Here is a 19356-nt window from a genome sequence, read left to right as displayed (position 1 = left end):
CAAAAGAGGCTTTGAGCTGAATAACATACATAAGCCGATATTCACAAATGAACTCTTAGGGAGATAGAGCTGTCTGGACTGTCTTACATGATGGAATAAGTGAGAATTTCTAAATGTAGAACTGACATGCTGAATATTCATTACTGTACTGGAGGAATGATTAGTGCTGAGAAAGGTGTATTTATGGAATGATACATGAGCACGTAATGAAGAATATTACATATTCATACAAAAGAGGAAATTGAAAATTAAATGGTATGAAGAGAAGAAATTGGAGAGGAGAAAATGGCTACAGAACCCCAGAAAAAAACTGAGGCGGCAGACACGAAAACATTAGTGACAGCAAGTAAAATGCTGTTCATTCATCCATCCAACTGTTGTAAATTTAAGATTCACATATGTTGTAAATGTTAAATATGTTACTTCAGAAAATGTGAAATATAACATTTACTTGATCTGTTCATTCATTCTATCATTAATTAATTAATTCAATAATTAATTAATTAATTCCTTTATTTGTTAATTCATTCAATTATTTGTTCGTTCGTTCGTTCGTTCGTTCGTTCGTTCGTTCGTTCGTTCGTTCGTTCATTCATTCATTCATTCATTTTCTTTTCGCCTTAAGGCCTGTGCACACTGAGATGTTTTTTGCTCACGTTTTCCATCAACGTTTAATGCCTCGTGACTAAATAAAAGGGCTTCAATGTGATCATGCACACCAACACGCAAAACGGAGATGCTGAAGTTACAGTAAACAGCACTTGGAGGTGCTCAAGCGCAAAACTGTCAATGCGTGAGCACATTGAAGAAGATGCCCATGGCGATATGAACGTGGAGCTGCTTATTGCTCTGGTGAACAATAATCATTTCTTCAGCACTAGAGCTGGAGCTGCTACTTGAACCATCCATAACAACAAGCGTGTCAACTTTGTCTTCTTCTTCTGTGTTACAAGCTCAAGTTGTGTAGCGCCATCCAACGTCAGGGAGTGATTTTGCGTAGTCTTCTGCTCAGCGTCCAGGTGTGTACGAGCCTTTAGTCTCTTTATTAATCTGCAGTCGCCACAATGGAATGAACCGCCGACTTATCCAGCATGTTTTACGCAGTGGATGCCCTTCCAGCTTCTGCAACCCATCTCTGGGAAACATCCATACACACTCATTTACAATCATAAACTGCAGAAAATTTAGCCTACCCAATTCACCTGTACCGCATGTCTTTGGACTATGGGGGAAACCAAAGCACCCGGAGGAAACCCATGCAAACACAGAGAGAACATGCAAACTCCACACAGAAACACCAACTGACCCAACAAGCGACCTTCTTGCAGTGAGGCGACAGCACTACCAACTGCACCACCGTGTTGCCTCATTTATTCACATATTAAACGTACATTTCAGATTTATATGTTGCACATTTTAAAAAGCATATTACATGAGACAATGTTAAATACAACCTTTACTTTATCAATTAATGTAAGTGTGATTTTAAAATATTCATCCATTCATTAATTCATTCATGCATTTATTCATTCTTGTTGACGCATGTAATTTATAAAATTCATTAATAGATCACTTTCTTTAAATTTTGCAAAAAGCAATTTATTGACATTTATTCTTAAATATTTTCATTCATTCATTCATTCATTCATTCATTCATTCATTCATTCCTTTAATCTATTTAGAAATAAAACTGTTGTAAATTTTAGATTTACATATGTTGTAAATGTTAAATAGCACATTACATTAGAAAATAATAAATACAACATTTACTTTATCAATTATTGTAACTGTGTTTTTATAATATTCATTCATTCATTCATTCTTACATTGATGATTTACTTGATAAAATTCATTCATTGATATCTTTCTTTAGATTTTTCAAGACAATTCATTCACATTTATTTCTTAAGTATTTTCATTCGTTCATTCATTCATTCATTCATTCATTCATTCATTCATTCATTCATTCATTCATTCATTTAATGCAACTGTTGAAAATGTTTGATTTTAGATATGTTGCAAACATTAAATATCATATTACTTCAGCAAACTTGCAATAGAGCATTTATTTTAACTAATTAATTATGATTTTAAAACATTCATTCATTCATCTGCAAAAAAAGGTTATTTATGGAATGATACGCGAGCGTTTGTATGTGCAATTCATACAACAGAGTAAAGTAAATAATAAATGGTACGAGGAGAAATTGAAGAGAAGAAAACTGCAACAGAACCCAGGAAAAAACAACACAAAAACAGAAGAAAGATTGAGGCTGCAGAGACGAAAACAGGATAAAAGACATAAGTGACAGTGAGTAAATTGCTTCGAGCAACAGACAGAAAGGGGAAAAGACAGGGGAGGAAAAAATAAAAGTGTTCCACTTAGAGTCTCTGGCGAATAGCTGATGCCTGTCGGACAGAAGGGAGAAGAGTTTTGCTTGTATGTGTGTGTATAACCCAGACTGACCGGTGAACTCCGCTGTTACACATGACGATGTGACACGCTCCCAGACGACTGCACAGCTCTGAAGCCACGGTGAGCAGCCCAACTCCAGACGCTCCACAGGCTGTGAACTGACACGCAGCCGTTCGACGACATGAGATAAAACTTTCCATCAGTCTGTATAACTCATCCATAGCATTCAGAGGACGCATCAGCTACAGGGACAGAGAGTACAAGAAAGATTTCATGACAAAGGGATAGTTCACCTAAAAATAGTCATCTGTCATTCTTTACATGTAGAATTATGCTAGTTTTTTATTTTATACTAAGAAAATTGAATGAATTTTTAATTGTTTCATGAATAACTGACTGATAGACTGAATAAATTAAGCACCAAATGAATGACTGGTTTAATTGAACAACTGACAGAATAACTAAATGAACAACTGACTGAATAAACAACTGGCTAAAATTAGTGACTCAATGTCTAAATGAATCACTGACTGATCCAGTGAATGGGTCAATGAATAAACAACTGACTGAAAGACTAACTGATTGACTACATGAATGACTGACTAAATTACAGGCTGACTGACTAACTGAATGACTGACTGACTGACTGACTGACTGACTGACTGACTGGTTGATTAAATGAACAACTGATTGATTGAACGAATTAACGAATAAATGACTGATTGTCATTGTATGGATGAATGAACGAACAACTGACTGAAAGACTAACTTACTGACTACATGAATGACTGACTGAATTACAAACTGAGCAACTGACTGACTGACTGGATGGTGGACTAATTGATTAAATGATAAACTGATTGATTGATTGGTTGGTTGGTTGGTTGGTTAGTTGATTGATTGATGGACTAATTGAGTAAATGAACAACTGACTGAATAAATGATTGAATGAACAAAACAATTAATTAATCAATTAATTACCAAAAAAGTTAATGGATGAATCACTGTCTAAACGATGGACTGGTTGATTAAATGAACAACTGCCTGACTGACTGATGAAATTAAATAATCACTGACTGAATGGTGGACTGATTGATTATATGAACAACTGACTGACTAACTGACCAACTGACTGAATGAATGACTTTATAAATGAATAAACTACTCAATGGAATAATGAATGAATCAATGACTGAGCGGTGGACTGATTGATTAAATAAACAGCTGACTGACTGAGGACTGAATGAATAAATGATTGATTGAATGAATGAATGAATGAATGAATTAATTAATTAATTAACTACCGAATGGATTAATGAATAAATCACTGGCTAAACAGTGGACTGATTGATTAAATCACCAAATGACTGACTGACTGACTGACTGACTGACTGACTGACTGAATGAATGAATGAATGAATGAATGACTGACTGACTGACTGACTGACTGAATGAATGAATGAATGAATGAATGAATGAATGAATGAATGAATGAATGAATGAATGAATTGCCGAATTGATTAATAAATAAATCACTGACTGAACTGTAGACTGATTGAATAAATGAACAACTGACTGACTCGACTGACTGATTGAAAAAAAAAAATTATTTATTCATTCATTTATTAATAAACTACCGAATGGATTCATGAATGACTCACTGACTGAACAGTTGAGTAATTGATTAAATGAACAACCAATTGATTGACTGACTGACTGCCTGACTGACTGACTGCCTGACTGACTGCCTGACTGACTGACTGCCTGACTGACTGACTGCCTGCCTGCCTGACAGACTGACTGACTGACTGACTGACTGACTGAATGAATGAATGAATGAATGAATGCATGAACAACTTACTGACTGACTAATAGATAAACTAACTAAAATCAGAAACTGAATGACTAAATGAACAACTGACAGACAGACTGAATGAACAAGCAACTGACTAAATGAACAAGTGACTGACTTATTTAATTAATGAACAAATAAACTAATTAACTGAGCAAATATCTTTGTGTCTGTTTAATGGATTAATCCCTAAATCTGATATTTAAATTAGAGATAAGAACAAACTCTTCACCTAATCACACAGTTTAATTCTTGAATTTAAATAATTCTTTCAAATTGTTGAAACAATTCAGTGGATGTGACTCTTGATAATTTTTCATAAAAATTGTCTTGCAATGACACAAAAGTAAGTAAAAAAATATATATGGAAATGTCATGCTAAATTGTCATTCAGCTTCCTTCTTTATGACAGTAATACAGTAATAATACAGTAACCAACTCATTTCACTGTTCTTTCAAAAACACATTCACAAAAACACATTCCCACGAGAACCAGCAGATCATATGCACAAGTAAGTGACAGCACGTACCTTGTCTATGAAGGCTGCTTTGGGAGCCGAGCTGTTAGTGAGGTTTGATTTATCCAGATAAAAGGCCCTATGGAGGATTGATACAGAGATGTTAGTGTAAACAATGAACATGCAGAAACAATAATTTCATACACAAGCAACACGGGATGTGCTGTAAACCTTCAATACGGGTTTGATTTATCTTTTACATATAAACCTGGATCAGAGGAGTCTATAAACAAACCAGCTGGGAATTCTATTTTGAAACAACACACATCAACAGCTCTTTGGGATTCATTTCATATTTCAATTATGGCCTGCTCTAACTATATCAGACAAATGGGGTAGTAGAGAAGCTGAAATAGGATGATTGTTATAGTATTCTATTGTTATATTCTATGTATGTGTTCTACTTGTTCAGGGTCTATGAAATGTTTATTCATTCATTTATTTTCCTTTGCTTAGTTAATTTATGCCACAGTTGAATGAACACTCATTCATTCATTCATTCGTTCGTTCGTTCGTTCATTCATTCATTCATTCATTCATTCATTCATTCATTCATTCATTCATTCATTCATTCAACTATGCATTCAACCCTTCAACCATTCATTAATTTATTTATTAATTCATTAATTTATTTGTTCATTTTTGTTTGTTCTTTTATTCATTCGTTCATATATCCATTTATTTTTACTTTCTTTTAATATTTCAAAAATAAGTCATTCACCAATGTATTTCTTAAGTATTTCCCATTCGTTCAATTAACCATTCATTTAACAATTCAACTATGCATTCAATACTTTTCATTCATTCATTCATTCATTCATTCATTCATTCATTCATTCGTTTGTTTGTTTGTTCTTTTAATCATACATCCTTTTATTTTAAACTTTCTTTTATTTTTTCAAAAACAAGTCACTCAATAATGTAAGTGTTAAATATTTTCATTCATTCATTCATTCATTCATTCATTCATTCATTCATTCATTCATTCATTCATTCATTCATTCATTCATTCATTCAACCATTACTTCATGTCTTTATTCATTCATTCAACCATTCAACTATGCATTCAATACTTATTTCATTCATTTATTCATTCTTTCAAACATGTGTACAACCATTCATTCGTTCGTTCATTAATTAATTAATTGATTCATTCATTTGTTTGTTATTTTATTCATTTATTCATACATCCATTTATTTATAACTTTCTTTTATTTTTTCAGAAACAAGTCATTCACCAATGCAAGTCTTAAATAATATCATTCATTCATTCATTCATTCATTCATTCATTCCACAAATTGGACTGTTGTGAATTTTAGATTTTAAATAAGTTAAATGTTACATAAATATCATATTCATTTATTTAATGTATGCATTTATTTTGAAAATTAATTTATTCATTCATTCATCACTTTTTGCATTTTTAAAAAACAATTCACAAATGTATTTCCTAAATATTTCCATTAATTAATTAATTAATTCATTCATTCATTCATTCATTGCACAAATTAGACTACATTGTAATTGTTAAGTTTTACTACTAGACTAGAAAATGTATTAATTTTGATTAATACATGTGAGCAATTAATTTATTCACTAATTCATTCTTATATACAAGCATTTTTGCATTTTTTATTCAAAACATTATTCACACATTTATTTCTTAAATATTTCATTGATTAATTAATTAATTAATTCATTCATTCATTCAATGAATGCATTACAATGAATGATTACAGATAAAAACAGATTAAACATTTCATGGATATAGATAAAATGCAGATATCCACATACAAATATAGGCAGATTAAAATACATGGCAAAATCCTGCCTATCTTGGTTCTATGCCATATTGCAGCACATGTTAACTGTCAGGTAAATTAATCCACCATCTGCCCTGCAGGGTGAGATTTATCATAATAATATTCACATCTGACGCAGCATTAATATTACTGTTAATTAGTCAACGATATTAATCCTACGCCGACTGGAGCAGATGATATGGAAATATGTGGCACCATTAGAGACTATTAATAAAGCCAAATGATGTTTACAAATGCAAACTCAGGTATTCTCTTTCTCGAAACAAACGTCTTGAGCTGCCATCATCAGATTGAACTCATTCCGCATACTAATCACAGCAGCGCTCGTTAGTGTAATGAGAAGCATTAAGCAAAGATCTTTAGAAACACCCAGAGGCCATCAGCTTAAAGCACTAAGAGCTTTAAACGCTAATTTCACTGATTTACAAAAGGACTTTCATTTCCACTTCTTTAAGCGGTGCAAACATTTCCTGCAAAGCAAAAACAAACACTACTGGGGGTTAACTGTGTTAGAAACATGAATCTTTAAGCTGACTCTGCTGTTGGTGGACTTTAATAGCCAATTTAGTGCACAGGAACGTCTGTGATCACACTGTATTATTGTTTCATTACCTTTCTCATTTATTTTGACCTTTATTGAATGCTTTGTGGGTGATATATCAGTCAGAAGTTTACAATCCAATTTAAAAAAGGAAATTAAATCAATAAAATGAGTAAAATATAATATATGTGCACTACACTGTTCAGAAGGCTGGGGTCAGTAACAATTATTGGAATAAATGGGTCGAACGTAAAAAAAAGAAAATGTTAATATTATAACTGTTACCATCCCTGCTCATTTAGCTTCATATAAATTGTTCTTATTTACAGTACCCAAATACATCCTGTCCATTTTTATCTGAAGACACATGGATTCTGTTTAGTTTGGTCAAGAATTATTATTATTATTATTATTATTATTATTTTTTTTTTTTAGATGTTTTTCCCCAAGTTTAATGTTTTTATTCTTTCATTAATTTTCTTTTCGGCTTAGTCCCTTTATTAATCTAGGGTCACCACAGTGGAATGAACCGCCAACTTATCCAGCATATTTTAAGCAGTGGATGCCCTTCCAACCACAACCTATCTCTGGGAAACATCCACACTCATTCACACTTGGACAATTTAGCCAACCCAATTCACCTGTACCGCATGTCTTTGGACTGTGGGGGGAAACCAGAGCACCCAGAGAAAACCCACAGGAACGCAGAGAGAACATGTACACCACACAGAAACGCCAATCGACCCAACCGAGGCTCGAACCAGCATGAACCAGAATGATTGCCTAATTTTTTAACTATAATGCACTCCAAAATATTTTGCTGCTTTTTCAGACTACTAAAAACAAGCTGAATCAACACAATTCAACCAATTTTTGGGCCTAAAACATAATGGAATAGTTAAATAAGGGATTAAGCCAAAGGAAAATGAATATTTTTTTTTTTTTTACCTTGTTCATGTACGGTGTACATGGAATTAAAAGACATTTGGAACATTATTTGGAAATTTAATGGAATATTTATGAAAAAAGTATTAACTAAATTAATATAAAATAAAAACCTTACTGTAAGAATATTACTAGATGCTTAGGAGCAGGGTAGATTTTCTTTTAAATTCAATAAAAAGATGATCTTACCATTCTATCATAAAAAAGCATCTAATATACTGCTATTAGTAAGTATAGTAAAAAAAAAAAAAAAAAGTAATTTAGGATACTGTAAAAGTCAAACTAAATAAAGCCAAAATCAAACAAAAAGGGCCCTATCATACACCCAGCGCAATGTGGCGCAAGGCACAGCGCAATAGTCTTTTGCTAGTTTTAGCTTGGCGCAAGAATTGTTTTGAGGCGTTGCGCTACGCTGTTTAAATAGCAAATGCATTTGCGCTCATAAGTGCGCCCATAGGCGTTCTGGTCTAAAAAGGAAGGCGTTCTGAGGCGGACTGCTGGCGTGTTGCTATTCTGAGAAACTATAATAGATTTTTCAATAGACCAAAACAAACCCGGTCTAAAGTCGCTTACACACTGCTTAATACACACAGGAAGATGTAGAGCAATACGCAAATATCTTTACATATGAAAAAAAATATTAAGGATATATATATAGAATATAATAAGAATATATATTGGATATAAGTGTAAAGGATTAAAATATTGCTAAATATATTGTTTTCTAGCCTACATAAATATGAAAAACTATTGCTTTTATGCCTTCTTTATCTCGGGATGCTTTTTCAGTTCATTCTTAACAATTTGCTTTTGTATAATGTTATTATTATTAACAGTATTATTTATTATATCCATATTTATATTTGTTTTGTTAAAAACAAGCTTAGATTTGCCCACCTGCAGGTTTTAGACCATATTGGGCACAGCATGTGTTTTAGGAAATAACTCAGGTTTTTGAACACACTTTGTTATCATTGTTTATTTATTAGTTTGCTGGAATATAGAACTGAATTTAGAAACAGTTTTGAAACAAATATTTGCGCTTAACAAACGAAAAAAAATTTTTATAGGCTAATTGATGTCTGTGCGTAAAGGTTTACCTATCCACGAGAGCGAAAGTCAAAGTAGATCATTCATCTCTCATTCTCGGTAGATGCTGTTAACTGTTAACTGTTTGCTTGTGAAATGCTCAGTTTTTGGCTCTTAAAGGGATTGGGAGATGAGACTCTGATCAAAAAATTAGCAAAAATGCATTCTGACACGCCCTGAAAGCGTTTGCGCCCTGCGTTTTGCGCTTTGCGAATGGACCGTCAAAATAAAGCCCAAAGTGCTCAGAGGTTGCTTAATGTATCGGTGCTCTTTGGGTAAGGAATTGATCAGAATAAACAGCAAAAGAAAGTAAGGCACACAAAAAATGTGGAAATAATATTTAAACAATGTAAAATGCCATATTTTTTCCAAATTTTTTGTGTCTTGGACTTTCTTTTGCAGTTTAAACTAAATAAAGCCTTCTTTTAAAAACAATATCTTACCCTAGAAATAACAACATTTGGAGCCATAAGTAATAATAAAAATATATTACTATTTTACTATAATTACAACTCTTAATGCCAATAGTAATATTACTATTAGTGTGAATTTTATTTTACATTTACATTTCTATTTGTGGGTGTCACGATGGCACAGTGTGTAGTGTTGTCACCTCACAGCAAGAAAATCATTAGTTCGAGCCCCGTCTGGGTCAGTTGGCATTTCTGTGTAGTTTGCATGTTCTCCCTGTGTTCACGTGGGTTTCCTCTGCGTGCTCCGGTTTACCCAGTCCAAAGACATGAGGTATAGGTGAATTGAATAAGCTAAATAGTCCATAGTGTATGTGTGTGAATGCAAGAGAGTATGGGTGTTTCCCAGTGCTGGTTTGTGGCCATCCACTGCATAAAACATATGTTGGATAAGTTGGCGGTTCATTCCACTGTGGCGACCCCTGATTAATATAGGTAATAAGTCAAAAAGAATATGAATGAATTTCTGTTTTTTTTTTCATATTAATATACAAAATATTTATAAAACAAAAGTAAAATCTAATATTTACTTCCCCCACACCAGTGTGCAAGTGCTGAAAAGTAAGAAAACAAAGAGAAGGAGGTAAGACAAAAACAAAACCAACTCTGCAATTTCAGTCAAGAAGACAAATGCCTCGCCGACTGCAGACACAAGACCTTCACAATCCAGCAGTTCAGTGTCGCCTGCTTGATCATTTATGTGAAGTCTCGCTCTATGAAGCTTCACTCTCTGTCGCCTAAAGTCACAGAGTAAAGCCAAGGCCACATCCATCAGTAAAGTCTCCAAAGATGTCTTTGCCTGGCCATTTCAGAGCAGGATTTGAGAAGTTGCCTTGGCGTCTGGTCTATAGACAATCTCACTTACCCTGAAATCAATCAAAAACTACAGAGGATTCTGACGGCCGAAAAGTATGTGTAGAAAAAAAAGTATTGTTAAAAGCCAAACGCAATTTATTGTAAGGTTCTATTAAAGAGTCGTGAATAGGCATGGGACGATAACTGTTTTCAAGGTATACCGGGGTTTGGAAAAGTCAGTTTTAAGTCAGTTGTAAGACTGCCAATTTTTTTTGTAATACCGTTGCTAGGGTAAGTGTAAGATTTTTATATTTACATTTTTTAGGACAACAGTATCTCCAGCAGAAAAGATATTCAAAATGGCGTTTAAATTGTAAAGAAATCTGTGTTTTTGAAACTAATGAAGACAGCAAAAGTCAATGATTCACTTGAATTATTAGGCCTGACATGTTTACTGCTCCAAAATATTTTAAATCTCTCACAAAATAAAATATATTGTGATCATAGAGAAAACAAGTTTTTATTTTTTTCCAGACAGAAAAAAAACATATTTTAGAGCAGTGATCACACACAAAAAAAATAAAATAAAATAAAAAGAAACCTAACCGTCATTGGGTGATGAGCAAATTGTACTAAATTGTATGAGATTGTACTAATTCATATGAATTAGCCACAAAATCAAAAACTTACCAATTGCCAAGAGATTATGCTGGATTTTCAGAACCAGTGGAACTGTGTAAATTATTCATGAGTACCAATTGTTTGTTTTTTGTTTTCAAGAATTTTATCATGACATAAATTCTCTGTATAACCTTAGTCTTTGATGAAGGTCATTTATCCACTTTATGGCTTAGATAAATGCAGTAAAACAAGCAATAAACCTCATTAAAGATGCAACAGTGTAATGGTATACTGCATATTTTGAGTGCAAACCCTAATGGCAGTGTGTTTGTTTATTTATTTGTGCATTAACATGCCGGGCCCCTAGATTAATGTGTGCTTGTGTAATGGACATTGAGCTTACAAAACCATATTATAATATATTTGTTTTGTTGTTTGTGATGTGAATTCCATCTCCTGTATGTGTAGTGGCATGAGACTCTCACATGACATATAATCTTGAATGTTGTTATATTTCAAACTCTTAATTTGGTGTTTTTAGGTGTGTGTGTGTGTGTGTGTGTGTGTGGGTGTGTGGGTGCGTGCGTGCGTGCGTGTGTGTGTGTTTGTGCATTATCAGACACAAGCAACAGCAAGACTGAAATCTCTGCTTTGACAAGATTTTATATTGAAAAGTTTAACAAAGTAACTTTCCTTCACATTTTATAAATTAAATTAAATTAAAAATGTAATTTTTAGATTATATGGGATTCTAAATATATAAAACTATTATAATTGTTTTAATAAATAAGTGGGCTATTGAAAAATAAAGAAAAGAAAAGAAAAGAAAAGAAAAGAAAAGAAAAGAAAAGAAAAGAAAAGAAAAGAAAAGAAAAGAAGTGTTTGGTTTTCGAGTTCAGTATGCGTAAAATTTAATCAAAACTAAAGCATTAAAACAAAACTGCTCACACTGTGAAAATGATTTCAGGTCCGGGTGGTCGTACTGTGTTCACCGGCAACAATTCAGCCAGTGAAACATAATGCTTTAAAACAGAGGCCAGTGTAATGCACATCAGAATGCTGTGTGGTCTGCGTGTGGTGAAGGTGGGACGTCCTGCAGGAGTCGTAACTCAGCACTGGCCTCTTCTTTAAAGCAGTAACTGATGGCTTGTGTTTTCTCTCCACAGGCTCTTATAAGAGAATTTAAATGGAAATGCTGGACAGGAGCCAAAAGATGGGCCACTCTGCCTACACCGCTCTCTACTCAGGGCCTAAAAGCAAATCACGGCCACTGTTTCATCTTAAATTCAAAAGAAGAAAGAAAAAGCACTTCTGGCCCTATTTCACTAGCATTACCCAGTGTGCTTCAGGATCTTTAGATTTGATTAGACACTGGTGTATGAACACATAGTTTGAACACACTGGTGTATGAACATTTACTATATCGAATTAACAACAGTTGTTTGTGTTACAGCTTACAATTTAATTTTAGTATGACAAGTAAAATCATACACACACATATCCATACCTTTAAAGGAAACTGTTAGGCCAACAGATGCAAACGAAATTTTAAAAAATAAAAAATAAAATAAAACAGAACAAAATAAAATAAAATTTATAGATTAAGAAAAGAAAAGGAATAAATAATCAAATGTATAAGACAAATAAAAATTCATTAATTCATTTATTATTCTACGGCTGAGTCCCTTTATTCACCAGAGATCGCCACAGCGGAATGAACTGTTAACTTATCCAGCATTTGTTTTAAACAGTGAATGCCCTTCCAGTTACAACCTAAATTAAATTAAATTAAATTAAATTAAATTAAATTAAATTAAATTAAATTAAATTAAATTAAATTAAATTAAATTAAATTAAATTAAATTAAATTAAATTAAATTAAATTTAAAAATTGTGTAAATAAAATAAAATTGTGTGTAAATAAAATAGAATAAAATTGTGTGTAAATAAAACAAAATGAAAATATTGTATAAATAAAACAATAAAAAAATTGTATGTAAATAAGAATGTGTAATTAAAAAATGTAATTTTAGTTAAATGACATTTTTTATTAAATAATATTGTACTTAATAAAATAAAAACCAAAAAAAATCATTTTATTTTATTTTATTTTATTAAAATTAATAATATAATGTGTAAAGAAAATGAAATAAAATTGTGTGTAAGTAAAATAAAATAACATTTATTTAAATAAGTACAATTTAATTAAAGGTGCAGTAGGTGATTGTCTTCAGAAACATTTTTTTGTTGTGCTGGTTGAAAGTCTCTTCACAGTCCAATAGTAATGAATACAGTAAATGATCTAAATGTGTTTATATGTATTTTTATATTCTGGGTGAGGCATAAAACTAAAAAATGTTCATCCAATTAAATAGAGTCGGACCGTCATCTCCCTTAATTCCGATAGGCAGGTCAGACTGTCTGTCAGCAAATGTAGATTCTGACTTCTCCGCATCTGATCACGCAGATCTGCCATCTCCGTCTGCATAAGCGGCCGTGCGGTCACGAGACAGAACGGGAGAAATCAAATGCTGCATTGAAACGTTATAAAACCTGAATCAATATTGGAGTTACTTTAGCACGCTGGAGGAAGGATGACACTATGGCTGAAGTATTAATATTAGACAGGTAATGTTGTTTTAAAACTATTTTAGTCAGGTTAAGCTTATGTTAGATTGTGTTCTGTTATGAATGACTTGCACAGACGTGTTGTTCAGCCACTGAAATCTCCCAGTGAAAGACTGATGTGATTATTTTCCGTTTCACAAGGTCCTTTTACAGCATCGATGATGTAGATTTATATTTAGTTTAACAACAAAACATCCGTAAATAGCGCTATTCCACCTAACCTGCTTTATTGAGCTGAAGTTGCTTTTATATTCATATTGGGTCATTTTTGAACAATGACAGCCTTCCTATAATGTTTACCATGCTACTCTGAATATTCTCTCTGAAATAGCATGTAAGTGTGGCTAAGTAATGAATGTAATTCCTGCACGGCACTGGCACTAACTAACTGGCGAATGAACTAGTGAGTTGTCTGTCTGCTGTTGTGACGCGGTGCTCGCGCTCGCGATTTCAAGGGGTGTGGCTTTGAATCGCAGTCCCTCCCCGCCGTCCAAAGATAAAATGCTAAGCGGTTAGCATTTTGGCAGATCACCTACTGCCCCTTTAAACAACAAAACTAGTTAAACAAAACAAAACAAAATTAACCTAAAAATATTCCACAGAACACACTATAGCCCCTTTCACACATACAGACCTTTCCGGAAAATTGCCGGCAATTTTCCGGAAAGGTTGTATGTGTGAACAGGTCCTTTTTGAAAATACCGGTAAATTCGTTCTGGCTATTTTGAAAGAGAAGTTGTAACATTACCGGCAATTTGCCGGAATGCTGCGCTGTGTGAATGCAGATGGAAGATTGCCGTAATAAGCACGTGCACGTCTAGAACGTGCTGACGTGAAACGTCTGCTTAAGCCAATCACAACAGTTAGACGCATTTACGTCCGCGCGGTTTGTGAGAATAAAAGCCTTTGAATATTTTTCCAGACACATTTAGCTGCTAGAAGATAGTCTGGTCACGTTTATATGTTCTTCTTAATGCCAACTGTGTAAATAATCATCAATGAGATGCCTGTGAGCGCCTGCACACGCACATATTATGAACATCTGGACATGCGAAAGTGATCCTGCGAAAGTTGTTCACAATATTGATCATCCACAGAGTTTGTAATTTAGTCATATGTTTACAAATACAAGCGCAGCCGTTTAAAGCTCATTTGTGGTGAATGATGTCAGAATTTACCGGTATTTTGGAATGGATGTGTGTATGCTCTTTTCCGGAAAATTTCCGGAAAATTTTTTGAATATAGCGGTAAAGTCGTTCCGGAAATTTTCCGGATATTTACTGGTATCACTGTGTGAAAGGGGCTTATAGAATATCATTAAAAATATGTGCTAATTTATATACTGTAAACTGTAGAACAAGTGTATTTTTCTGCATTGAAGGTCAACAGTATGTTGATGTTGATAGGTGTCTGACAGGATTTTTTGCTCTGACATATGCGCTATTTATATCATGCCATTAAGTCCTTTACAGAACATAAAAATTAGGAAATGAGAGCTTGAGTTTCAAAGGGGCTCAAACATAATGGTGATCCTCAGGTTTCAATACTAAATGAAGTTGCCAGTTGTTCACTTAAACAAAATAATAATAATAATAATAATAATAATAATAATAATAATAATAATAATAATAATAATAATAATAATAATAATAATATTAATAATAATAATAATAATAATAATAATAATAAAATAAGGTAAACAAATTAATCAAATAAAATTGTAACTTTATTAATTGAAATATAATCAACATGTAAAACAACTATGAATAAATAAATAAATAAATAAATAAATAAATAAATAAATAAATAAATAAATAAATAAAACTATTTCTCACTAAACTAGACAGAATCCATGTGATAAAGATAAAAATGTAAAGGATGGATTTTAGGCATAATTTACTTTGACTTTTTCCCTTGACACCCATAGATTAGCATGTAATTTTAGTAAAACCTCTGTCAATGTGGTTTCTTTTTACTTGGTTTCTTTAAGTCTCAGAATAGCATCATTAGTCCACCAGGCCAACGTGTCTTAAAAAAAAAAAAAAAACATAAACCCACAAATAGCATTAGACCCAAACCGCCACCAAGACCCACTGCATGACCTCAACAAACCTTGACTAATTACAAACAGATTCACAAACATGATGTCATGCTGGCTCTGTCCAAACTGGCACAACAGCCTCAAACACACACACACACACACACACACACACACACACACACACACACACACACACACACACACACACACACACACACACATATGTTTGTTTTTTTGAAAAGTGGGGACACTACATAGGTTTTCATCAAGGTCACCAACGTCCTCATATTTCACCTCCATTTTGTAGTACCTGTGTCATACCCATGTCATTATACAGATTTGTGTCCTGATATGTCACAAAAACACGTACACACACACACACACACACACACAAACACACACACACACACACACACACACACACACACACACACACACACACACACACAAACACACACACACACACACACACACACACACAAACACACACACACACACACACACACACACAAACACACACACACACACACACACACACACACACACACACACACACACACACACACACAAATATATATTTTATCCCATGTTTAGGTGTCTTGCCATTGGGAGCAGATCAGCCGATTTTAGCCCTTACAGCAGCTCCGAAACACGCCATTAGCCAAGCATCGAGTTTTTAAGTATGGCTATTAATCCAACTGTCTAACACTCACATACACACATCCCACATTCCAGAAACCTCATCTGTATCAAACACACTACAAGATTCGCACTGCAGAGACCACAACAAACAAAACACTCCATTGTCTTCGTTTAAACAGAAAAAAAATGGGCATGAACAGTTTAGATTCGAAATCAACAACCAATCAAACTAATTGACTGTATTTTAAGTCTTCAAATGTTGTAAAAAGTATCCATACATATCGCTATTGAACCATTTCAAATGACACAATATTATTTTAACTCCAGTATCAACACAAAGTAAATTAGAAATCTTGTTAAAATACGGTATGACATTGATACTCTTAAGGTCTTTGTACATTGAGTCATCTACAAATACACGTACAGTAGATGGAAATTAAATGTGGAGTGTGTCAAAATAAAAAAATGTCTATAAAAAAATTCTGAAGTTATGGATATTTTGTGCAAATATTCGATACACCATGTTGTTAGTCACTTGACAGCTAAATCAATTCATTTTTTTTTATTTTTTTGTTCCACCCCTAACCTGTCATGTGTTATTTTTAAAATTGCATCAACAAAAGGAGACAAAATGACCTACTGTGAAACTCATTTGTATATTTGTATATTTGCTCATCTGTATTCTTCTGCTGTATTTAATTGTGCAATGGCTTGCAATTTGCTCATTTGTAAATTGCTGACTGTTCACTTGTCATCCATAATATTTAACTGTACATAAAAATCATACTAAAATATAATACTAATACTAAAATTGGAACTATGAAGAACTATGAAATTCATTAGAATGATACACACACACACACACACACACACACACACACAAACACACACACACACACACACACACACACACACACACACACACACACACATTTATATATATATATATATATATATATATATATATATATATATATATATTAGTCAAGACCAGAGGCATTGCAGGAATCCCATTTAGACCACAGAAAGGAGATATGATTGGTCAGGGAATGATTAAAATTTAAATGATTAAATGATTAAAGTTAAAATGATTAAACACAGTTCTCTGCGCTCACGTCTCACACAACAAATAATTCTAAAACATATTTTGGTTCTCTAGACTTCTCATAAGAAAGTAATATTAATGCAATATATTCCTTATATGATCTTAGCATAATCACTCAAGTTGTGTCTTTACATTGAATTGATTGCAGATTTATTTAGAATGATAATTGTATAATAAATTTTATAATAAATGCACACTTTATTATTATACATTATAGCTATTTAAATAAAAAGAAAGAATATTAGAGCGTGGTTGAGGTGCAGTGGGGTGGTGTGCCCCAGCTTTATGTCTATGTCCCCTGGTTATACTCATGGAAAATTCTGACTTTTTGTTCAAATGTACGTAAAAGCTGACAAATATTGATTTATTTTATTGATTTATTTATTCTTGTTATCTTTTGAGAGAAGCCTGTGTCACATCCAGTCAAAAAAAAAATAAATTAAATTAAATAAAAAAAAAATTAATAAAAAAAAACTTGCTGGTTAATTAAAAGTAACTTTAAGTCAGAATTTGTCAAAATAATTAACCCCCCTGAATTATTAGCCCCCCTGTTTAATTTTTTCTCCAATTTCTGTTTAAGAGAGAGAAGATTTTTTTTTTCAACACATTTCTAAACATAATAGTTTTAATAACTCATCTCTAATAACTGATTTATTTTATCTTTGCCATAATGATAGTGAATAATATTTGACTAGATATTTTCAAGACACTTGTATACTGCTTAAAGTGACATTTAAAGGCTTTACTAGATAAATTAGGTTAACTAGGCAGGATAGGGTAAGGTAATTATGCAAGTTATTGTATAACGATGGTTTGTTTTGTAGACTATCACAAAAAAAAAGGCTTAATGGGGCTAATAGTTTTGTCTCTAAAATGGTTTTAAAAAAAATAAAAACTACTTTTATTATAGCCGAAATAAAACAAGTGAAACTTTCCCCAGAAGAAAAATATTATCAGACATACAGTACTGTGAAAATTTCCTTGCTCTGTTAAACATCATTTGGGAAATATTTAAAAAAGAAAAAAAAAATCAAAGTAGGGCTAATAATTCTGACTCCAACTGTACATTCGTTCATTCATCTTAAATGAATGTGGGCTTAGTCCCTTTATAAATCTGGGGTCGCCACAGCGGAATGAACCGCCAACTTATCCAGCAAGTTTTTACGCAGCGGATGCCCTTCCAGCCGCAACCCATCTCGGGGAAAGATCCACACACACCCATCGCACACACACTCATACACTACGGACAATTTAGCCTACTCAATTCACCTGTACCGCATGTCTTTGGACAGTGGGGGGAACCAGAGCACCTGGAGGAAACCCACGCGAATGCAGGGAGAACATGCAAACTCCACACAGAAACACCAACTGAGCCGAGGCTCAAACTAGCAACCCAGCGACCTTCTTGCTGTGAGGCAGCACTACCTACTGCACCACTGGGTCGCCTTCAACTGTACATACATATTAATAATTCTGGCATGACTAGTGGAAAGTTGATCAGTTTTATCCCTGGCAAATGAAGAAATTGAGACACATAAAATATTGTAATTTTAATTGACACCATGACAACATTTCCCAGTAGTATTTTAATAAATATTGAAGTTAGAAATTCCAGTATAGTGAGAACATTATCACAAACTTGTAGATGTAACCATTTTTGGGGGCTTAAAATGAAGCCACATTAAGGTCTCAATTTACTGCTTGTATTAAGAGTAATTTCTGTCCCACACTTTGAAGTCTTGTTTATGAAAGGATATTGGGGATGAACTCAACATGAACTGGACATAAACTCAACTTAAGGCTTAAAAACAACCAGATGAGTCTTGGATTTGATTTAATGCCAACTGTGATCAAACTATTTTAATTTCT

At 33.2% G+C, this 19356-nt stretch overlaps 1 protein-coding gene across 1 annotated transcript in view; it reads right to left on the bottom strand.

The window, feature by feature from the left end:
• Positions 1 to 19356, bottom strand: part of prex2 (phosphatidylinositol-3,4,5-trisphosphate-dependent Rac exchange factor 2) — a 242250-nt gene that overhangs the window by 40264 nt on the left and 182630 nt on the right. The window contains exons 36-37 of the mRNA XM_087309456.1: positions 4799 to 4865; positions 2468 to 2658 (exon numbers count right to left, since the gene is read on the bottom strand). Coding sequence (XP_087165582.1) covers positions 2468 to 2658; positions 4799 to 4865 — 258 coding nt within the window. The remainder of the gene's footprint in view (positions 1 to 2467; positions 2659 to 4798; positions 4866 to 19356) is intronic.

This window comes from Danio rerio, chromosome 24 (assembly GCF_052040795.2).
Source record: "Danio rerio strain M-AB ecotype USA chromosome 24, GRCz13ab, whole genome shotgun sequence".
NCBI lineage: Eukaryota > Metazoa > Chordata > Actinopteri > Cypriniformes > Danionidae > Danio > Danio rerio.
Note: the sequence above shows the minus strand (reverse complement) of the source record. Positions and strands in the feature narration are given on the sequence as shown.